General features: G+C 38.0%; 1 protein-coding gene across 1 annotated transcript in view; it reads left to right on the top strand.

Moving 5' to 3' along the window:
• Positions 1 to 24,391, top strand: part of unc5a (unc-5 netrin receptor A) — a 134,566-nt gene that overhangs the window by 55,397 nt on the left and 54,778 nt on the right. The window contains 1 exon segment of the mRNA XM_055159633.1: positions 10,439 to 10,654. Coding sequence (XP_055015608.1) covers positions 10,439 to 10,654 — 216 coding nt within the window.

Genomic DNA, 24,391 nt, shown 5'->3' with positions numbered 1-24,391 from the left:
GCACATATTCAAATTCAAAATCTTAAAGAGTACTTCATATAATATTACTACTGAGCTATTGTACCTAAGTATCTATGACCTTTTCCGTAACAGAACCAACATGCCATACAGGGTCTCATTCAGTTTAATATTCTAAAGATGTCCCAGCCATTTCACCAAAGCTATATAAAGCTATATTCATAACATTATTGCCATTATCTGAATATTTCCAGACTGAAATAAGCAATGGCATGGGCACTTTTTTGTGTTAGCCATTGCAGTGATGTACACCAGAAGTGCACCAGTCATTTGGAGATCCAGTTGTTATTATATGAAAAATGTTTTAGTAGCACAATAGACTTTTAGACAGTGGCAGTCATTCCATATAATGCTCTTCCCCAGATTATGGCAGGGTTGAGTGAGGGGTCTCAAATGAAAGTACTCACATGTACAATTACTTGTCATAAAAAAACCCTTGAAACAGACAGTATATTTTGAAAGTCTGTCGACATCAGCAGTTTTACGCCGTACTTCGTCATACCTCAATAGACTGAACCTATTTGGCCCTGATCCTAAGTGGGCCGTGGGTTTTGGTGTTGTTGTGCATTGCTCAGAGGGGCCAACTGAAATGGAACGTTTTATCTAATTCCCTTATAGTTACAGGGGATGTAATATGAGCAACGGGTTATGGGGCAAGTTTCATTTCAGCTGCAAAGTGCAATTTGTTGTGCTTGCCAGTGTTTTTCCAGCGTCATAAACAATATAGATTATGGTAGATACCGGCATTCCATTATTTTAAGGTGTGTGGCACTAGATCATTATGGCAGTCCGACTCAGTTTCTGCGCACTTGTAAAAAGCACAGTGCAAAACCTCATTTTAGCTTCAGGCGCATCCATAATTAAAGGATTAACTTTGTAATCTAAATTGTCTCTTCCTCCTCTCTACACGTTATTTCCTAACATCCATTTCCAAGATTAAAAAACGTCTCTCCCTTTTTTTGCTTTCTGTAATCAGCCCTATTTGCAGATAACCTTATTTTTTGCGTAGAAAAATTCTCTGGGACAACAAACCCATGCGTGCCCATTTGCATCAGTCTATAAGTGTGGCTGACCCCTCTGACAGCTCACACATCTCCAGCTCCTTTGAGGATTGCCTGCAGTTATTAAGTTAAAATGTGTCTCTGTGTGCGTGGCTCTTCCTGAAAACGGTGTATGCTGAAGTGACACACAGGTGAGCCTTTGAAGTATAGTGCTGTATATGAATGCTATACATATTTATATTTCTGATCTTTCAAGGAAAAACTACTATTTTCTATTGGGGGTTTATAGATTCAATCAGCTGAATAAACAACTTTATTCAAGATATTTATGTATATATATTTTTACCAACTGCTTGTAATCTAAATAAGCAACTCCTTTACAAATCAGTACAAAAGGGCTATAGTTGAAATTCATGGTCGACTAAAGACACGCTCTGTGCAGTGATGAATCAACTTAAAGGGGCATGTGAAAAAAGCTCTTAAAATTATGATCTTGTGCAAAAATGATACAGATAAAAACTTATACTGTAAAAGTACAAAGGCAGAGTAAAATGTTCATTCAGAGTAAAAGTCCAACTCCAGCATTTCCTTTTTTTTTTTTCTGAGATCCATTTTGACCCTTATAATTCTGTAACTCTATTAAAATAGTAAATGTGGTCAACTAATACACCACTGACCGATTAGTCCACTAAACTACTGAAGGGCTACAGTCAAATAGCTCACTGTAATTACTCTTCTTATAATAGGCAGACTTGGGCATGGCATGGGGACCACCTCTGCTGTCAATTTATTGCTTTTGAAATTTCTGAAAGAGTAGCCCATTTGTAAAGAGAGAAAAACTGTGTTGGTGTCACTAAATTATACTCTGCGGTGTAAGCACTGATTAAATCACTGACAGAGATTGTCTAAAAGGCTTTCTCAGCTTAAATTGCACTGTGCTGTGTCCAAGTATTGGCTGAAAATGTGTTTCCTAAATCCCCAGTTTGACACCCCTTGCTTCAAATCCAGCTTCTATTCAATCTTGTTAGTGCTTCCTGTTATCAGCTTTGCAGTTGTTGAACTTGTTAAAAACGTTTATTCACACAAACATTTCTATTTTTGCAAAATTATCCACAAACACCTTTTAGTTTGTCACAAAGTTTAAAATGCTGCCTTTCATTGCAGCATGTTGTCTCTAAATGTCAGAACCAGTGGCAAATGTACACAAGTAAAATCAAACACAGGTAAAATCTGTGCGACATTTATTTTTGTTCATTGTTATGGAAAAGAAGTCTGTAATGTTTGTATTATATCTATTTTCATTTTCTATGCATGTTCTAGGTATTACTGTCTGAATAAACATTCATTCATTCATTCAAGGTAAGGATGGCACAGAACCCCCTCTGCTAAGGCGTTCCTCCAAATAGATGACAGTAAGAATGTAATTAATAATACCCAAACAAACTGAAATGGGTAAATGTGTGCACTCCTGATGTGGAGGAGTGATTAATAGTGTTACAACATGCCATATTTACCCAGTGCACAGCCAAAAGTTCTCCTCCTCTGTTCTGTTGACAAAATGTTCAGCAGCATAACTCAAAATACTGTATTTAATCAAGTGTCGTGACTCCTGTCTGCCTGGATGATTTATGATTAAAGCTTTTGATGGCAGTGCTCCAAGTTGACAGTGTAGCTCCAGACCTATGCAGCCATGTGTCTTAATCAACCAAATGTCCTCATCGGGAAATGCTGTGGACAGTGTTAGTAATGTGTTTGCTTACAGATATCAGATCATAATGTTATGACCACATGTAACTTTAGGAACAATTACATTGCACTAGTGTGTTTTGAAACCTTAAGGTAGGGATCTAATCAGTCCCTAGCTTTTAACAAACCCTTTGGTACATCAGTATTCATGTGGGATTTTTTGGGCATGTACAGGGATTTAGAACCACCTTTTTCAGATGGTAGATGTGAAGCAGGGGCGGACCACCAATACACAGTCAAACAGCTCTTATCCCAAAACATCTTACAGCAACGCACACCGCGTTTGAAATAGATGGTTTTCAATTAGATGCTGACATCAGTTATTTTTCAAGAGAAAAGTAGAGTAATGCATCTTTAAGCTTAACTTTAAAGCAGTATTCCTCCCTCTGACTCCCAACCATTGCAGACAGCGAACATAGATTTGGAGATGTTCTGGATCAAAGTCAAGCTGTACAAATCCTCACCTTTTCAAACTTCTAGGCTTAAACTTTCCAGACAAAATGTTTACCTTTTGTTCATTGTATCCCTCCTGCAAACACAGAGCCACAATGATTTTTAGGATCAGTACGTATCAGACTGCCCTCTTCACCTGAATGTTTAAAAATGGCATCCTTCTATTGTACAGGTACTGCATGACTTGTCGTTTTAAGGAGCTTAATCCATTCCTTATTATTATGAAAGAACAATATATACAGCCTTGTTGTTTGCCTCTCTGCCTCCTTGGTCTTTGTGTGCGTGCGTGTTGGGCTGTTTACTGAGCACAGATGTGTATTGACAGAAGAGTGTGTGGTGGAGGAAGGTTGTTGTCTCATTGAAAAATGTATTCAGAATCCCAGGCATGTGCTGCAGTAAATATTTGTCATATGGAGACAAACATACATCAGTCTGGCTGCTGCACAGTGTATATGATGGTGAACGCCACACTTTATTTTCCACCCACACCCCTGTGCTCCTGTCACCATTTTCTTTACTTAATGTCGGCACAGGTTTATTGATGGTTACGTCATTCTTTGTTGAAAAATGCACTTTTAACCCTGTTTTATTACTGTAAAAGTGAATATTTGACACGTTAGATACTAAAACGCGGAATATGTAACTTTATAATTCAATTACAGGTGATGTTATGTAGAAAAAAAGTTTAAAAACATATATTCTTACTATGAGTGGGCTCATGGATCTGACCTATAACTTGGCTTTGTTTCATCTTCTGTTTGTCTCCCTGCAGACAAGCAGTAGCACAGTGGAAAACTTATAGTATGCCAATAATTCCTGCTGTGAATAGGGGCAACTCTCCACAAACCTGAATCGTAATGTAGCGTAGTTCTGTAACCTGGTTGTCTCCTTTGTGATATAGGTTTAATCTATAGTGTGGAACATTCTAAACAAAGTAATAGCGTTTCCATGAAGACAAGCAAGTGGCAGAGCTGCACCTTTAAGTACAATCTGGGAAAAGATAGTGAATGAATGGATACTGAATAGAGACATAAATATTTAAACAGCAAGTATTAGTGATCACCCAATCATGGGACATGGCTTAAAGTAGTGTCTGTAACTGAAAACAACATGGCATGAGGTCAATGACAAACCTGTCATAAATGGCAGCTGAACATGAAATGGCTTAATATTCCGGATAGTGGTTTAAATAGAATTAATTTGTGAGGGCCTTGTAAGGCGCTGATGGTGCCATAAAGCTCTTGTTATGGCTGCTGTTCATCACAGTGATGTAAATGATGCCTAGTGATTGCTCAATGATGCTTTGCTTTGGGGACACTGCATGGTTTAAAAAAATTAATTGGCTCCAAAGGGCACTTGATGTGTTGGCTCCATGAGGAAGGAACACAGAGGCGCTTATTTTCTCTCTGGCTAAAGTCGTCTCCCCATTGACATCCTCATACCACGGTGCACGCCGCTGTTTTGCCCTCAAACTACTTTAATAACGTTTGAACAAATTAATGTGATAAGTTAACAGTATGCAAATGAAAGAAAAGAGGGATTGTTAGAAAATTTTATATTTTATTTATTATGTTGAAGCAGTAATGTCATAACCTTAGGGGCATCAAAGCTAATATTGCTACAAAATGTTAAAGACGGATCAAAAGAACAACTTTGAATGTTTTTTGTAACATTTTGAGATGTGAACCAAGGATAACTCCCTCCCTCAAAGCATAAATGTCTTGATCCCAAATGTTTATATTTTTTGGCCCCAATATTCTGATCTTATTTTCCAATATATTTTGTGTTGAAGCACTGAAGTAATGTAGTTGGAAGCATCAAAGCCAAAATCATTATAAAATATTGAAGATGGATGGTAATAAAATATGTCTTCAAAGCTGCTGCTCTTAAATCCTGTGCAGATTTTTTTTTAAATGCAGGCACATATTTGGTTACACGCTTTACTGGAAAACCCTTTTTTTTTTAGTAAATAATGTTTTTCTTGTACTGTAGCTTGTCTCTCTCTTTCTGAGCACATGGTGGTCCTGTGAAGGTGGTCAGCCGTGGCCCTGGTGAGACTTGGTCATCAGGACAGATGAGACCCCTGCCTGCTGAGCTCTTTTGGCTCATGGTTCAACACACTGACAGCTGCTGGGCCCTTGTTACGCCTCTGTCCCCCTCATGTGTGGGCGGGTACTTATCACACTGTTGGGACTAAAACTTGTAAACACCCTCACATCATGGGGATCCAATGGCTTCTCCCCAGGCAAGGTGCAAACCTATATTATTAGATCAACAACATGATTTAGTCCAGGTTTGGGTTAAAATAGGTTATGTTATGGTTAGAATTTGGGTTAAAGATCCTATATTATGCCAAATTGACTCTTGTGAGTTAGAATGTTGTTACTTTATCAAAAACAGACCTGGAGCTGTGTTTTGTTTCATTCACACATGTTTGAGTAGCCTTGCATTATTTGTCTGTCCACACCTCCAAAGCTCAAAATGCTCTGTTCCACCTTCTGATGTCATGAAGCAGGTTTTAAGTTAACAGGGCTGAAATTATCTAAATGATTCTAGTGAAGGTGTACGGAGTTTAAAAGCAGAGTGGAACACTTACTGTATTACTACATCACATCATAAAGTGGAACATGTGTGCATGTGTGAGGAGAACATCAGCTGGAGAAAAGTTATTTTACTAAATCGAATCTCATAAAAGAAAGTCTGTGTGTTTAAGATTTTTTGCAATATTACCTGGAATACGTACACTTTCAATTGGCATTTTCACCTGCCTCTTGTCTTATATATGTGCCAGAATGATTTTCACCCAAAGCAATCTTCATCTGCATGTTGGATCAAATTGCATTACTCTTTATGTTGTGGTATTTCAAGAGGTCATCAACTGTAGGAAAATGTGATTTAACAGGATCTGAGACAATATAAGCACATTTGCGTGATTTAGATTGCCTTGCAGTGCCACGAAACGCATTAAGCACACCACGCATACACTTTCAATTAGCATCCTCACTGGCCTACGATCAACAAGGGACGCATTCACTCGCTGCTTGTGTGTACACAATGATCTGGCAATGGGCTCCAATGCATTTGACAATTAATTGCAGCCAATCACATCCAGCACTACCCAAGCAGAGCCATAGTGCTGTGTTCTGTCTATTTGATTTGTGCACTGACCCAGAAGGAGCTTGTTAGGGCCCGATGCTGCGCGCGTGTTCACATTGACTTTGAAGTACACCATTGTGACAATAATCTAAGCCAATTTACAACACATCAGCCCTCCATTATGGCTGTGATATAAAGCCGTGCGTGACCAGAATGCCCTCCCTGTAAACTCACAATTTACTCCCCTAAAGAAATTACATGTTTAACCTCATTAACCTCCAGAGATGGTGCTCAAACGGGAGACTAACCTCACCTCGTGTGACGGTGAGTACACACAAACAGATCGGAAAGCTCATCGGAAGTTGTCAAATGTGACCAGTGGAAATGATGAAGAAGCACTGGTGTAAACAGGCTGAAATCCATGAAAAGCTAAATTTTAGGGGTATTATTAGTTTTTTTCAGTAGATTTAGAATTATAATGTGACATGTTATTAAGTATTGATTTATTTTCATATTTAAGTTTTATTAATATGTTTAATTAGTACTTTATAAAAATGTTTTTCTGGTCCAGGGTCTGATACCAATTTGTTTCTTATAAAAATTGTAATGCTTTGAATGTTCCACAGTATTTTGTGGAACAGGAACAGGCAAAACACCACCATCTCTACTGAGAAAATAAAGTTTCAGACCCTCCACCTAAAACCATATAGCTCCTTTTTAATGGACTTTTACTCTGTTACTTGACACCACATTAGTCCAATTTCTCCTCCTGTGTCCCTCTGTCTATCCTCTCGGAGATGATTAACCTGCAGGTGTAAGTTAAGCCCCGCCCACTGAGTCTGAGCTACACAGGAAGTACAGGGAGAGTACAGGGGGTCAGTGCAGCAGGGCTAATGACTGTGCTGGCTATCTTAGGAACTGCTCTATTAGCAGAACCTCTGTCATTAGACCACTGCACTCCACCAGTGACCTGACCTGCAGAGCCACCCTGTTTGTTAGCACCGTTTATTCAATACAATTATACTAGCGATTTCAGATGAGCTGTGAGCCAACGTTTAAACACCAGCAGGGACTGGACTTGCCAAACAATAAATGATTGCTATAGTTGAAATAAATTTTACTAAAGTAGAATTGTAATTAGAGATCGATGGATTGATATGCATTTTTTCATGGCCGATATGCTTGTTTAGAATCCATAAATATGCCGATATTTTTTGGGCGATATGTTGGACCGATTTTCCCCAGATTAGCTAATTACTTGCTTTACTATAAACTGGTTAAAAAGCAGTTTGTAGTTTTGCAGTACCCTCTCTGGACTAAATAAAGCTTCATGCATATATTTTGCATGTACATTTAGACAGCTGGACATTTATGACCGATAGCTGATATGATTGCATATCTCTGTATCGATATATCTAATTAGAATTTTCTTTTCTGTAATATAAAAAAGTTAAATGTAAAAAAAAAAAATGCAAATAACTATACATTGTCTGGAATGAGATTATTAAACAAGATAAATTTAAAAAACATATTTACAAAATCAACATTCTTTTACCATATACAGCAGGAAGGTTATATAACTTAGAAGTTGTGGCCAAAAAATGTTATTATCGCAACTTTCAAGTAATAGATTCTGAATCTTACAATGGATTTACTTTTGTGTGTACAATTTATTCAAAGAGTAATCGTAACTCATTACTGTGGCGGTTGCGAGGGTGAGAAAGTGTGCTGTTGAAAGCACTAAATCATGTCAGTGTTGTTGTGAATAGCACGCTGCCACATTAATGACAGTTTCATTTCTGCGTATGAGAAAATGTGTTTGGAAAATGGGCGGAAAAAGGCAAAGTGTCAGTGGGTGATGTATGCCTTTCATTGGACACAGAACATTTAGTTTTCATTAAGAGTTAAACATGTACACGAAACATTAATGGGCTTGAGCGGCAGCAGCAGTGGCGTGCCCGGGCTGTATCTCATTCTGATAAATTAGCAAGTCGGAGCTGCACTGAAGAGGAGGAGAAGAGATGCGTTTGTATAATGTGTAGTGGGGGAGGCTCCGCACAAGATAATGTCTTTATCCACTGTTGGTGTTTATGACGCTAGGTAATTTTATCTGTGACCGGGGCATGAGGGCGAGCGAGCATGGATGGAGCAGAGGAGAGGGAGGTCAGAGCAACTGTTTCATCAGAAGGGACAGGGAGTGATGGAAAAGACTGCTAATGCCCTCTCTGACGTCCATATTGGATTTAGGACAGTGTATTAATATTACACTACTTTAAAGGGGTTTATTTTGGGCTTTACCCTCCTCCCCTGAGCATTGGTGGTATAAAAACAGATTTCCTCTAGTCTAGTCCAATTCTGTTTTCACCTACTATTCCAGTATAGTACTGTGCAAAGGCAAGTGTTAAGTTTGTTGTGAATTTCTTTTATCTGATGAAAATTATTCATCTTAACTAGTGCAACACACAAAAAAATTACAGATATTTTCAGTACAAAATAATAGGCTTAAGTGATTGCCCAATTTTGATATCACATTAAGAATATAGAAGGTACACATTCTCTAATACTTGTTTAAATGACGTCTAGTATTTTTTACAATGCTAGTATGGACTCAAGGAAAATATACTACTAAAATCTACTGTCATTCTTGTTTCTTTTTTAGTGTAAAGGACCATTTACCCTAGTCATGGGTTTCTACTTCCTATTCTGAGGACTTTTCACCTGCAAAATGATAAAATGATAGATTTCATTTTAACTAGTTAATTGCTATGGCAACGGTCCATCATTCTGAAACCCATGGATAGAAGGCTCATCGATTTCATTTTTAAAATCTTATTTGTTAAAACCTGTCCTGGAATACAGCAATGCACAAAATGTTCAGATGAAATATAACTTTGTGAACAATGGGTTTATTTGTAGCTCTGTTATCAGTATTTGCCTTATCTATTTTTCACCATGTACAAGAATTGACTGTAAATAGTAGCATTGTCCCCCTGAAGGACAGTTTATACCGCCAGTGCCTCCCCCACATCAGATAGTAGCTCCTGTATTCATCCTACCAACATCGCAGTGAATAAAGGCTGATACTGTCCTGTCACTTCTGTGTAACCTCAGTGCTTCTGTCCCTGTCTCCCTTAATGTGGCTCAAGTCGGGGTTAGCAGAGCTATACAGTGCCTCTATGCAGAATTTATGGCTGTTGGACTTTCAGCGATGATGGTAAAGAGCTGTGATTAAAAGCACCGCAGAAGACGTATTCTTGGCTGCCCTTCTGACCTGGCCAAGAGCACACTGTACGCTGCAGAGGGCTGTCACCTCCGGCTTTCTCTCTCAGCTCTTTATACTGCCCATGCTTATTTTTCAAAGATGAAGAAACGTGCTAAAAAGTATCCACTATTGAGTGACCATCTCAAATTGTGAAAAAAGAGGGACATGTGTGATGAGACATGGAGGGAGGTGCTCAATAACTGTATTTTATTTTTCTATTAATCGAAATTCACACAGAAATTAGAATAGCAATAGACATCAACATATTACAGTCATCAAAGCCAGTACACCCAAAAAGCCTTCATTTCTTTGTGAAAAAAAAAAAAAAGTATCATGAATTTATTTTACTTCATGACGCAACAATGAGAAAGTGGTACAAGGGACGGGGACCCTGATTGTCTGATCCACTGTTGGAACAGAAGTAGCAGCAGAAAAGCAACAGTTTGAAAATACACAAAGAAATAATCCAAACATCATGATTAATTTAATGGCAGCAACACTTTTAAATTATAGACAAATTAGAGACAGTTAAAAATGGGGGAAGACATGCTACATGATGTTGCATCATCTTTGTCTTGGTTTGCATTTTTTTCTAAAATAACATTTGCAAATAATTTGAATTTACATTTTACACTGCACCTTAATGTGTTACTGTTGTGTTTTTCCATGTGTAAAAATAATCTGTGAAAAAAAAATTATATATATATATATATATATATATATATATATATATATATATATATATATATATATTTATTATTATTATTATTTTTTTTTTTTATATGGGTTCAACTCTAAGCTGACAGCTTGTGAACTTAAAAGCATTTTTTGACATGTTTTTTTCTCTTTTTTTCCCCCAAAGGTTCAGAACACACTGCTACATCTACGCTGCCCTCCTCCTTCACAGACCTGTTTCCTCACTTCCTGGTGGAGCCAGAGGACGAATTCATAGTGAAGAACAAACCGGTGACTCTGACGTGCCGCTCCACTCCAGCCACACAGATCTACTTTAAGTGTAATGGAGAGTGGGTGCACCAAGACGATCACCTCATCGAGAGATCAGTGGATCCAAACACAGGTATGATGCACTTGAAACAAAAAACAATTGAAAACATTTTAATCAAAGAGAAAACTAAAAGTTTAAAGAATACAATACTTGCAAATGTTAGTGGTAAATATTATTTATATCATGCACTCTACCATACTCTACTATTCTGCTATTTTGACACTGAACTAAGCTGTGAACTTGTGTTTGTGATTGACAGTTCTGTATCTCAGCTTTTAAAATGCTGTAGTAAAAACTTATTCCATCAAATTAATATGCGGTCATAAATGGACAATTCTAATTCTGAAAGACTGTGGCTTGCTCCGGTTTGAAACCACTAGGGCACAATAAGGCAAGTGAGTTGAAATTCATACCATGCTTTTGTCATTTATTTCATTTTTTTATTTGATCACTTCTGGGGTGCCACAGCTGTTAACAGAATCTGCTAAACCTTTACTTAAGGATCCTAATGAGTGGTAATTGAATTTGATGCCTGATGCCCTCCCTAATGCAGCCCACTTTGTCGATTAGGTCGTAGGACTTCAGTCTAAATGTGGTTGAATGGTCTCAGATGTTATATACATCAACAATACATCAAATCAGCAGATTTGTGAACATACTAGTTTATCAAATCAGTTCACAATAATAAGGACCCCTTATTTCTTAGCTAGTTTTATATACCACAGTTAAACTATTTAAAATTGAACTGTATGACTGTAATGTATAGACTTAATTATTTCATATCCGATTCTCTTGATGCCACTTTTAGAGCCCTTGTCGTCACCTGTTTAGGGCTTTGTTTGCTGCAGATGTATGACATGTGCGGCTTCCATAGATGCATTATGTAAAGTGTTTCCGTTCAGAAACTGGGGCTTTATAATTTGCCAGTGATTACCGTGCTCCATCAGGCTCTTGGCTCATCCTCCGGCCTGTTTAGGCTGCCAGTCTCATAATAAGCACATTGGTTTCACTCGCAGAAATCGTCGCCATCACCTTGGAGACCTGTTTGTTTTCCTCTCTTGTTGTCTGCAATCCCCCGCCTCCGTCAGTTCTGTCATAAATACATATGACACTGATGTGCTGTGATTCTGGTGTTCAAACCACCCCTTTGCTGCTCAGTACCTGATTAGAAATGAGGCAAGAGTGGACACATGCACACTTGTACATTTTATACTGATTTACACAAGCAAAGTTATGTGTCTGCTCTGATCTTTTACATTTTCTAAAGAACTAAAACACACATTTAAGACAAATTATTTAAGAGTATATTGATTTAATCACACCTAAAAGTCTATATTCTCCACTGCTTACTGAGGATCAAAATTAAAATCTCTTTACAATTGCAAAAATCCTCTTTAATTTATTATAGGCAGATTGTCAGAAGCCACACCGCTACATGTTGGTGTTGGTAGTACATCAGTATTTTATTTTATTTATTTTTTATTTTCAGTGAATGTATTCTTTGTGGATTTAATGGATTTAATTCTGTGGTCAGATAATGGTAGTTCATGGGAGACAAATTGCAATTGTTTTGTTACTGCTCTACATTTGAAAAAGGTTTGACCAAAGATAATGAATTCATACTCTTTGGGAGAGACCTTGTGTGAAAATTATCCTCTAATGTCTTCTCATAATTTGGTCAGTACTGGTGAACCAGACATGGTTGATCCTCAGAATTTTCCACATATGTATTTTTAGTCCACCTTCTTTGGAGGGTCTTGTGAAGTTAGTAGGCCTGGTCCCAGCCCGGCTGGTCCACATGCAGATGACAGATGTGTGGTGTGGACTTTGTGGAGAGGGGCCAGTCTCTGGTCAGAGTCTCAGCTCTTCCCATCGATCCCTCAAACACTTGTCTGTTTAATGTCAGCTCTGCCCTCAGGACTGTACTGCGTCTAATCCGCCCGGATACAAACACGTGAGCCTCTTGTGCTAAATCTGACTTGTTGTGCGAGACATGTCCATGCTCTCACCCGCGCCACTCTGGACTCGGACTCAGACCTGTTGCCAAGCAACCGAGACTTCTGTCACCACACTGATATCAACATCGCACCTCCAGCTGGAGAAATGGGGGTTTGGAGACTTATCCGACTTGACAGGAATTGATTGACAATTTATACCCAGTGCCACAGTGAAATATCACCTTCTCAAAATAGTACTTTTCTGTAAAAAAGGAACTTTGAGAAATATCCCTCCTAACTCCCTCTGACCTCGGCCCAAAACTGTGCTCTGAATGACTTCTGAATAGTTTGCCCTTCAACAGATGAAATGCACATACGCAATGCACACGTTATCTGTGGTAAACATATTGACTTGATTTTGACTTGATGGTGTATTTATTCATCTTAGAAAAAAACGGCATGGTATTAAGAATGTCAAGCCTTGATTCCAAATATAAGTGCATGGAGCTCAATGAGTTATCAGAATGTAGTGTCAGCACCTCTTGATTTGTTTTGTATTGTCACATAAGTGGCATATTTTGTGATAAAAAGATTCAGGAGTTGTCAGAAATGTCACAGAATGAGTTTTCACTCACAACACCATGGAGAGGTGTGAGTGACAACTGTGAAGATAAATGCTGTGTGGCGATTCAGGCCCAAGTTTGAGATGGGTCTGAAAACATAATAATTATTACTATTACCTTATGCACTATAAACAACTATTTTAATATAATATTGTTGTGTTATTTACATTTAATTGTGTGAATAAATTGTGTGCTTATGATTCTATGTTGATATTAACTAGACAGACTACTAACTAGTCAATTTCACTGGACAAAATGGTGCGTTTTCTGGTTCTATTTTATCATTTATGAATCTGAGATGGCACAATAATATGAGACCGATGTGTGGTGACCCAGCAGAGCAGAGGCAATATTCAGCCTGCTCCATTCCAGCCCATCCCACCTGACTCAGACTCACATCTAAAATAAAATAAGTGAAGGGCTTTGAATTAATAAGTGATCTTGGACATGTTTCAGTCAGACTACTCAGTATTCAAGACTGGCTGGCTAAAAACATGACATGTGGATAACGGGCTGCAGCGGACACGACCTCTGACCCCAGCAGACAGGTGTGGAGAGGAGGAGTGATTCAGTGCTGGAGGACAAGAGCTCAATGTCTGCACTGCTCACCTGGATGGCATAAGTTACTGTCCAAGTGTCACGGCCATAGAGGAGAGGAGCATTCACAGTCACGATGATCATTTGAATCAATTATAAAGTGGTTTCTTTTTTGGATAGCTGATAATGTCATAATACTAACACTTCAAGCTCTATTTCAACACACAAAAAAAGCTTTGAGCTAGATACTTGATAGAGATTTCAACACATGATGAGTATAAAAACACATTTTTAACCAAATGGAATGACATGAACAAAATACAAGTACAAAATAATTGTTTCTTAATATTATCATGTGTTTTTTATTACTTCTGATATAGACATAGATAATTCGAAAATTTGTCAATTTTGCCCTTTTTATGTGGGGGTTTTGTTCAGTATTGATACTTCATAATGAGTGTCAAGGGATGTTGACTAGTTATAGTAATACATTTGTATCTGGCTATTGATTTTTATGACAGTCAGAAGATTTATATGTTTGTATGAATATTTTCAGCTCATTCTGAAAATGTGAACTACACTCAAAAGTGAAGTTGTTATTATTTGGCCATTAATTTTGAATAAGATTACACAATGTTTCATTGTTTCATGGTTTATGGTGACATATATCACATTTTTCTTAAGGGAATTGCTGGGGGAATACTGTTTGGAAGACCCTCTCTTCAGAAGCTACTTTGAACATGAAAAAGGGTCGGGATGTCACGATTTGTCCTTCCTCTCTCGGTATCAGTGTCCACCATCGATCCCTGCTCCAGAGTCTATCGGTTCCCATTACCTGTCCTCAGTAACTTATCTCAATTGTTATGGCTCTGACTGCATCCCAATCCCCATACCACCCTATAGCACTCTCCCAGGTCATCCCTTCTATACGCTGGAGGAAGGCGTCATCTGGCAGCCCCTAATAAAGACATATCCCCCTCCAGCAGATCAATAGTGACAGTGTGTTTGCATAGATTAGGTGATTCTCCTACTCTATGATTTTTCCATGATGAGGAGAAGGAAGATTGGCGTTTGAGCGGGAGCATTGTCATACAGACCAGACTGATTTGATTGTGTTTGCATTTCATCTGGCAGCATTGATGGAAGTGATTTGGATCGGTACGGTTCATTGTCGCCCCTGCAGCGGACCCTCTCAGGTGGAAAATACATGCATTTCAAATTCCTCTTTCAATAAACCACCAGCAAGAGCCTTATAAAGACTGCCAGGGATGATACGCATTTTCACTGTTGATTGAAATCATTGTCAACAATGAAAACAAGGAGTGAAGGGCGAGAACCAGGCAATGCACCTCAATCCTTCAGCTCGGCATTTGGTAATTTACAGTGAAATGGCATGAATATGTAATCTGTTTATACATGTATATCATTTATGAATGGACATATGGTGTCAAATAGGCAATACTGTCACTAGATTGCTCTAATATGTTCCCATGTTATATTATTTATTAAAAAGGGAATGTAATCTCTAAAACAAGACAAAAAAGCCTAGAGGGTTTTATTTATGTTTGCACAGCTCAACTACTGTCGTTTAAATAGAGATCATTTGAATCTTTTCAACTTTATTATTCAGTGATAGCACAGTTTTGCTCTCACAGAATCAACAAAAGTGCTCTGATAAAAGTACATCATGTTACAGACTGAAAAATCTCCCACTGTTCCCTTTCCCTCTATGGTGAAAAAGAATGCTTATAAATTACAATAGTCCTTTTAAGTAAACCTAAAAAAAAAGTATTACCGTATTTTTCAGACTATAAGGTGCATTAAAATCTATAAATTTTCTCAAAAATCGTCACTGCACCTTATAATCCGGTGCGCCTTATGTATTAATTCTGGTTGTGCTTACTGACATCGAACTGATTTTATGTGGTACATGGCGCTCAAAAATATGCCAAAATGTTTTAGTAGACTTTGGTAAGCTATGAAGCCACACTGCTTGATGTATTGTCGGAGCATTAAGGCTATCGTAGTCAGGAGTGTCGCGGAGTAAAGGGCAAAGTGTAGTTCTGCGTCGACTCAACGCACACTGCTGCCGTTGTTTTTGATTTATGGGTCTGCGTCGAAGTCTATGTGCTGCGTAGAAATTCACCGCCACAATGCTAGGAGGCTAGGATTTAAACAACATTTGTGTATACCAGGGGTTGGCAACCTTAAATACTCAAACATCCATCTGGACCGTCTCCCACAGAAAAGAAAACACTTGAAGCCACAAAACCCTTTTGCACAGAACAGGCTCACCATCAGCAGCACATCCTTTGTCTTTAGTCCGACAGTAGCTGACAGCATTTCTATAAAATGTGCGCAAAGCTGCATAAAACATATTAGTACTCAATGTATATTTGAGTCCTCCTCATAGGAAATTTAAAAAAATATAATCCGGTGTGCCTTATAGTCTGGAAAATATGGTATATGAAAATAGATGAAAATTGAATGCAGCAAGTGGGACACTACAATTAGCAGTTGTTAAAGTTGTACCATTTTGTGCCACTACCATTTAACTTGAATTCAGCAACAAATGGTTAACACACAGCATTACTTTAACCATTACCAACTTACAAAATTTCTTTGCTTGAAAGCTTATAAAAATAATATACTTTTGTTATTTTTTTGTTATTTTTAATCAAATCACTTTTGCTTCCCACTGAGCAAAAACCTATTTCGATCTATGGCCTTGCAACATGGCATACGACATTCAATCCCTCTCACCTTGTGAACAGATCTAATAATGTGTTATGATAGTGGGGCCTAACCCGGGCTCTCCCTCCGGACTCAACTGGTATGTAGAAAATATGTTGTGTGTGATGGGGCAGCTTCTGGCCCATAATGATGACATATTTAATTTGTGAGCCCAGGGATTTACAGAGTTTATGTGAAATAGTCTCTAACCTTTACTTTTAATACTTCAGTATAGTCTATGGCATTAGCCAGAGCTCTCCATTCTCTGCATCACCTTTTATTTATGTGTATTTAGAGAATAAATAACATGGGATTTATTCATCAATAATGCAAATGAGCAGCTTGATCCTTTTGGAGGACGTGATTGTGTATAATAGAATTGATTGTGAATAATGGCATGTGGTCATTATGTTGTTTACTAGCAGGTAGAATTTAAATAATCGCTTTATTTCTGCATGTGTTCTTCAATTATGAATTAGTGCCGGACTGGCCTCCAGTACTAATTTAAAAAGTCATATCTAATGTGCATAGAATGCATTTTCTAAAATTCATACTTTAAAAAAAAACTTTTTAATATTAGTTTTCCTCAGTGTATAGCAACATTTAAAAGTCTATGTTTTATAATCTATTACTGATAGCAATTGTAAAGTTGAGCTTTTCATAATTACAATGCCAATACTTGACCAAAGAAAATGTTTTCATGTGTATTTTCTATTTTTGGTTCTAGTAATATCCACTCAGATAGCAGAATCACTTTGGATTGCCAGATCCTATGTCTAAAACCAGTTTAGAGTAAACCTAAGGGACTGTGGGATGATGTGTCCTCAATATAACAACTATTGGCATCCCACAGTTTGGGGTTACTTTGTAGGTAAAATTCTGAGCTAATTGTGAAATTGAGATTATACACATTTTATAGTTTCCAACATTCCCATAATTTGAGAGTAGGGTTGCTCTGAGGCCCACAACTGTAATTAAACGTGATCGTTAATGGAATATTGAGGAGCTGTGAGGCTGCAATTTAGCCCAAACCTGATAGGCCCTTGAGTGTGGATCTAATGAGCAGACGGAAACAGGAGAATGAAGCTGAGGGACAATATAGTCCTAAATGAACGCGATGGCCTTGTACCACCTGCTCAGCATCGATCAGTGGCCAAGGGGACTAATTGATAATGCATTATTAGCTGCGTATCCATAATGGGACTTGTATTTCATTCTGCCCTTGATTATGGAACAGGGGGGAGGGGGGGAAAGGATTTGGCATTCAGGCTCCAAAAAGCAGATGGTAAGGTGAATTGTTCTGCTGCACATCTGTCAATGCATTCTATTAGGCGTATTCTGAGGGAGGACAGACCGCCGCCCCCTGACCCTGTCTAAAAGCAGAGCGCACACCTGGGTATAGCCCCAGTCAGGCCGGGTTTAATTGCAGCTGCTGTTTGTCTGGCCTTGAGACAACAGTGGTGTGTTCTGGGGCAGGGGGAAAGAAGAGAAAAGCAATGAAGTCAAAATGAACCATGTGTGTGGATTGATCATGTTCATGGACTTACCTGTCACTACTGTCAGTTTGTCAGTGATGACTAGATATCTTCATGTGGAGACAACTTTTTAGACTTTGGACTTTTGGAATAATCACCCCCAAAGAGACCCTTATCCAATGACAATATTCCAGTGACAATATGGCAGTCAATTAGGGTGAAACATTTTCTAATTACTAATTGGTTATTGAGATAATTATCAACTAATTTAGTAAAGAGAAGAATAATCATCTGGGTGCTACAGACTCCAAAACATGTATGTGTGGACAGCAGAAGTTTTATTACTCAGACAGAGAAGGAATTACATCAAATGGCATAGGAAACTTGTAAAATGTATAATTTTTGATGGGAGACTTATTTTGTCTGCCAGTATACACCTCAGGCAGCATCACGTTAGCTTCACCTGGCTCAAATTAAATACATAAAGATTCTTGATTGATTAGCAGTATAATAATTAGTTGGAGCCACATAGCAATCAAAAAACGTGCTAAATGGTCTGATCAAAACAACACTTGCAATTAGGCTTGTCATGATAATTACTATATCGCCTTATTGTTCAGTAGTTGAAAGCTTGAACAATGCATTACTTTATAGTTTCAGTATTACTGTTATCGTGATCGTGCTTCAAAATGTGTTCTCATGAAAGGCCTACTTGCAATGTCATTTTTTTGCCTTGACTTTTTGGTTGAAAGATTACAGTTCTGACTTTGACTTGGGTTTGTGGCACTTAAAGTACTGTGCAGTGACGTGACTTATACTTGTGCTGACTTTCTGTACATTTTCCCCTTCTCTGCTTCTCTTCTTTGCTGGACCAAGTTGTGTTATTATTGTTATTACCCTTCCACATCGACTTCTTCCTCGGTGTTGGTCGTGACATTTAGAAATAATGAATTTCAAAATTAACAGCAATTAGTGGAACAAAGGTGGTTTAAAAAATGATAATTGCCATTTGTCATCCTTGTCTCCCACGCGCATATACCCCGCAGCTAAAGGCCTCTCTCAGCGCTGCTCTCTGCCGCTGGAAAATCCGTTTCTCAGTCACACAATAGAGTGACCTTGCAGAAGTTGGAAGTATTCTGGAGTTTCCATGGATCCTTCGGTTACTACAGTTCAGTCTCTATTTACTCTGACTAGTTATCGAGATAGGCTTTCAATTTGTACTTTTATTTGAGTGTGAGAAATAATTGAAATTGAAAAGTGGATCAATAAATCTACTGGGGAAGTTGATATTGCAATTTGAGAATCTAATTTAATCCACCCTATTTCGTTTGCGTTTGCTTCACTGACAAAATAAATATTTGCACTGGGTAGTTTCATCGCTATTTAAACAATAATTTGCATTATGTAACTTTGCCGCAACCTGTCTCCATGATATGTTTGCTTTGCCTGGAATGTCCCACAGTTTGGGATTAAATCTATCTCGCGTGAATTTATGTACTGGGTTTCTTATTGCTAAAATAACAACAATAATAATAAAAATCCTTGAAAAACATTCTCTCCACATAGATCTGATTTGTGTCTGGTAACATCACCTACCTCTTCCCAACTTTAAAGGTGCACTTTTTGGTTGGGGGTCTGTCACCTGCTTGTTTCTATGGATATGTCATTTCTCTACCTGGATCTTCCACAGTTTCACATTAAACAGCTCTACCTTACATTTATTAAATTACAGGTGGCTCTATTGCTCAAAAATACCTAAAAAAATAAAATAAAATCCCTAACCTTCAAGTTACATAATGCTCTTTTAATGCCATATTGTGGATCATTTCAGGCAAAGCAATAACATCACAATAGAGAAAAGCTGGTGGCAGATCCTCTATCAGAACCGTTGCATATTAAATAAAGTCTATAAACTGCACAAGTGGGAGTGAATGGTAGTCTCTCTCTATTAATATTCCGCAGCTTGATGTTTTGTTCTTTCAATTTCTACTTTCTCATATGCATTATATTACCAAGACTTCCCAAAGCACAGTGACAACAGTTTGAAATGGTGACTTGAGCATTTCATCTTCATTTCTAAATCCTAGGAGCAGCCTGTGTAGTTTAGTGCCACAGAGCCTTGGCCTACACTCGAGTATTTGTATTGATAAATCTCACTGAGCCATGTGAATGAAATCGTGTCTGAGAATAAGGCTTTGCGCCACGATGAAACGCAGCACACACATTATCTGCACCACCTATGTCCCTCCCGTGTAAAGCAAATAGACTTGTAAATGTGGTCAGATTTCACAAAGGGCCCAGATAGAATTCAAATGGGAGTGAGAAAGCGAAACTTCCTCTCCGCTACATGAACGCTACAGTGATCTCATTAATGCAATGGCCAATCTTTGTTATAATACTGTACATTTTATATTACAGATAGGTTAAGGTTTAAAATTTTTACAAAATAAAAACACAAAACTTGATTAAAAATGATTATGCATTTGGTTTAGGCATATTTTTGATTTTTGATTTTTTTTTTTGAGTATGTGGCATGGTACTACTTATGGGCATATAGCAAATACTCTCATTCTGTGTCCTTTACTGCTACTACTACTACAACCATCCTTGCTATACCAGTACTTTCTACTCATCCTATTACTATTAATATCCTCTTTGACCCTACAGTCACTGCTACTAAATAATTACTACCACTACTCCCCACAGCAGGAAGGAAAACCTTGAATCATCCTGCCGTTACTATAGGCTATATATGCATAATGTTTGCGGTTTCTTTCATTTACAGTGCTGTCATTTGATATCTTTACTTAAGAGTGCATCAGGCAGAAAAGAGAGATGTGCACATTATGTTGACAGAGAGACAGAGTGTGATTTTTGTGGTGTCAATCAGCACCTGCCTCACTCGCGTTGTTAAAAAAAATACTGGAGGGGAGGTGACAGCTAAAGAGCCTGTGGAGACTTCTGATCGGCATGCACTCTGATGGATGACAGTTAAGGCATTGTGTCTTTGGCCCCTAAAGACTTTATTATATCGGTATTTTACTCAATCCAGAGACATATACAAAACCAATAGAAAGAAGCTATCATTTATTTTCTTTGTTGTGCTGATTCAGTAATGCTGTGTAATACATGCACTTTTATTAGCCTTGGTTGTGGGTCAGTCACCTGCTTGTTTCTATGGATATGTCATTGCTCTGCCTGGAATGTTCCACAGTATGACATTAAACAGTTTCAGTTACGACGGGGTGCCTCTCCACAGAACTGACCTGTCACTTGGTCTGGTTTGTTCTCCATAAAGATAGGAAAAGTTTAAAACTTACTGTGAAACATTCCAGACAATGCAATAACATCTCCAAGATCAAAAGCATTTGATGAACCCTCCACCAGAAAAATTATGCACCTTTAATAAATCAAACAAATCCTTGATTTATTAAGAGTTATCAGGCTTAGTAACTACTTAATTACACCTTAACCCTAACACCATAATTAAATGGTAACTTTGTAAGTGTGTAAGTCTTTGTAATTAACTTTGTAAGTCTGAATCATTTCTAATAAACAGAATCTAAATGAAGTCATTGTTCAAGCTTTATTGAGGCTGATTTAAGATGTTGTTTACCCTGGTATGGATAAGGTAAGGATTGTTCAAGATCATATCCCAAAAAGTTTTTAAGCTTACTCCCAATCTGTTTTAGTAATTTTTTTTGTCTGCTGCAATGGTGAATCGTGCAGTTCTTACTGTTTCATTAGGAACACCCATAAAAAAGTTAAGAAAAAGAAAAGGTGAATAATGTAGCACCTTCAAAGATACTCAAAGCATCTTGCATTGTTTTATTTGTTCACTCTCCACATTCACTGCTGATAAAGCTTTTCAGCAGCTACATACAGAAACATGGCTGCCAATCTGCACCCACAGACCACAATCAGTCAGTTGTATTCATATGGACCATATGAATACAAAGTGGATGAGGATCACGAAAACTGATTTTGTATATATGTAATTATGATATATTGATACAAAAAATGGCGATGAACGATGAGATTTAAACTGAAACACCAATCTCTCAGTAGAATAATGCCAATCACTTTAAAATTTGCATTCTTGTTCAACACGGACTGCTATTGATGCAAAAACTAGTACCCATGATAAATGCTGACCCTCAGAATATATTTGATCAATCATATAATGAATAATAAGTATGGTAGTTTTTCTGCTCTGTGTTATTATTGAACTGTCAACCTTTGTATTTGTGGGCAAATTCTCCTAACTGGTGAGCCACCGCTGCCCTGCCTGAAAGATCTTATTATTCATGGGAACGGAGGAAGCTGGGAGAATCACCAGTTCACATCCAGCTATAGCTTACAGACAGACATTTAGGAAAACCGCAAATTTGATTTAGCAGTATTTTAAGGGGGCAAAGGAAAGGTGGCTATTTCACTGTTGTGGATGAGTGGTTTGAAACACTGTAGGTAACAGATTTGGCATTGCAGCAAAATTGGGTAGTGCTGCTGTAAAGAGGCAGCTGCAGGGTGTCCCGTACAGTCACATTTCTCTGTTGAAAAGACTATTTTTGCGGTGGGAGGCAAAGAATACCTTCAATCTTCACATGAATTGATGTTTTAGGAGCATTGAGCTGCAGGTGGGACACTGGCTTTATAACTGTAGGCACTTAGAGCTGGATATTGTATACAATGAATGTGCTCTAGTGAACCAGGTATTTTGAATAGGCCAGGAGCATGCATAGTTGATTCTGAGGTGGTGACGTATATTTCATAAAATAAAATAAAAGTCAATCGCCACTTCAGACTGGTGCCGTTAGAAATGTGCAGTGAGTATTGTTGATCACAAAAATAGAGCTGAAAAAGAATGATGTTTTCCAAAGCTTGTTCCTGCTGTGTAATGAGCCGTGAGGACAATAGCTGAGGCAGGTCTCTCAGCCATCATGCAGCAGCCGCAAGGAATTTCTGAAATCCATATTAATAATTGAAACTTCACCTTGTTTAAGAATGTTCCCAGGATGTTGTTGTTTTCTGTTGATCCTTTTCAGATGCACAGAGTAGAGAGGTTTTCCTTGGATATTTCATGGTAAGGTGCATTATGTAACTTTTCTCGTGAAGGGCGTACCAACTTGCTTATTCCACAGTATGGCATTAAATTTCATCTGTTCATCATTCACCTATTCGCCATTCATCTATTGCCACAGAGACAAGCAGGTGATGCCATCATGCCAAAGTCAGATCAGTGGTGAGGCAACCTAGCTCACTGTTTTTCAAGTTATTTTTTTAGCAATTAAAATGTTCAGGGTAATAATTTAGAACAGTCCAGTCAAAGCAATAACATCTCCATGGATACAAGCAGGTGGCTTCAAAAGTAAATGATCTGGTCCCATTTGTGTGGTGATCTAGTTATAAATAGTATGATTTGCAAACTTGGTAAAAAATAACCAGGGGCTTGTTTTTCAAAAGTTCACAACAGTTATTTAGTTTTTATGCTTATTCCGACTTGGGGTCATTTGTGGCAAAAGACCAGCAAAAGGGGCTGTAGGCAAGGTTGGCCAGTTTGTCATGGGGCTCGTTCATAGACTTGCTTCCATTCTGCTCGCTCTCAGGTTATTTATAAAGTCCGCTCTTCTATGTTGCAGAACTACATTAATAATGAACACCGCTTTTTCTTTTGAACAAAAAAAAATAATATTTAAGTCCTCAATCCATGTTGGGTGTATAGCGCCTCATCCCCTCGTGTCTCACATTATGGCCGATGTGGACGAAATACATGCTCTGAGCCAGGATGAGAACCATGTAGAGTCAGCCACATGAGACGACTCAGGTAATCCATGGATTAAACAGATTAGAATAGGGATTTGGACACTTTCTGCAGGTAATGTTGTTCTAAGAAGTAGCCATTCGTTTTATTTTTCAAACTTTCCCTCAGTGCTTTGCTTTCTGTTTTCAGAAAACCGTAATTTCTGTCTATTGTCACTGTAAAGTACAGAGGAAATGTAGATTCTGAGCAGCAATCTTCTCAAGTTTATTTTCTTCTATGTAAAAAATCATCTAATTTTCCTTTTTAGGTTGCTGCACCTAAATTACTTGCTTCTTGGTTTGTTGTATTTTGAAACTTTTTTTTTTTTTTTTCAGAGTTCATCCTTCTTTACACAGGCCTGCCCATTTAAACAGACATAACACTCTTTTACACAATTTTTGGAGCTGTTTGATCTGTTTCAGTCTGTATATTGGGATTTTATGGATTAATTAATATAATCTGTGATTCTCAAAAAGGCATTTATTCACCTTTTGAATATAACAACAAAACTGTGAATGAGAATTTCAGGAATCCACATCGCCTTCCAAATCAGCAAACAGAAATAGTAGACTTTTGTAAATAGTTTAGTTGCCTCCATGTTCCCTCCGGCTGTTTACCGAATATTGTTAGTAATTTTGAATACTAGAATGCACCTGCACCTTTGCGGAATCACCCCACTCTCCCTTTTGACTTCCACATTTGAA

This window comes from Boleophthalmus pectinirostris, unplaced genomic scaffold, assembly GCF_026225935.1.
Source record: "Boleophthalmus pectinirostris isolate CB_2022bp ecotype Guang Dong unplaced genomic scaffold, ASM2622593v1 HiC_scaffold_23, whole genome shotgun sequence".
NCBI lineage: Eukaryota > Metazoa > Chordata > Actinopteri > Gobiiformes > Gobiidae > Boleophthalmus > Boleophthalmus pectinirostris.
Note: the sequence above shows the minus strand (reverse complement) of the source record. Positions and strands in the feature narration are given on the sequence as shown.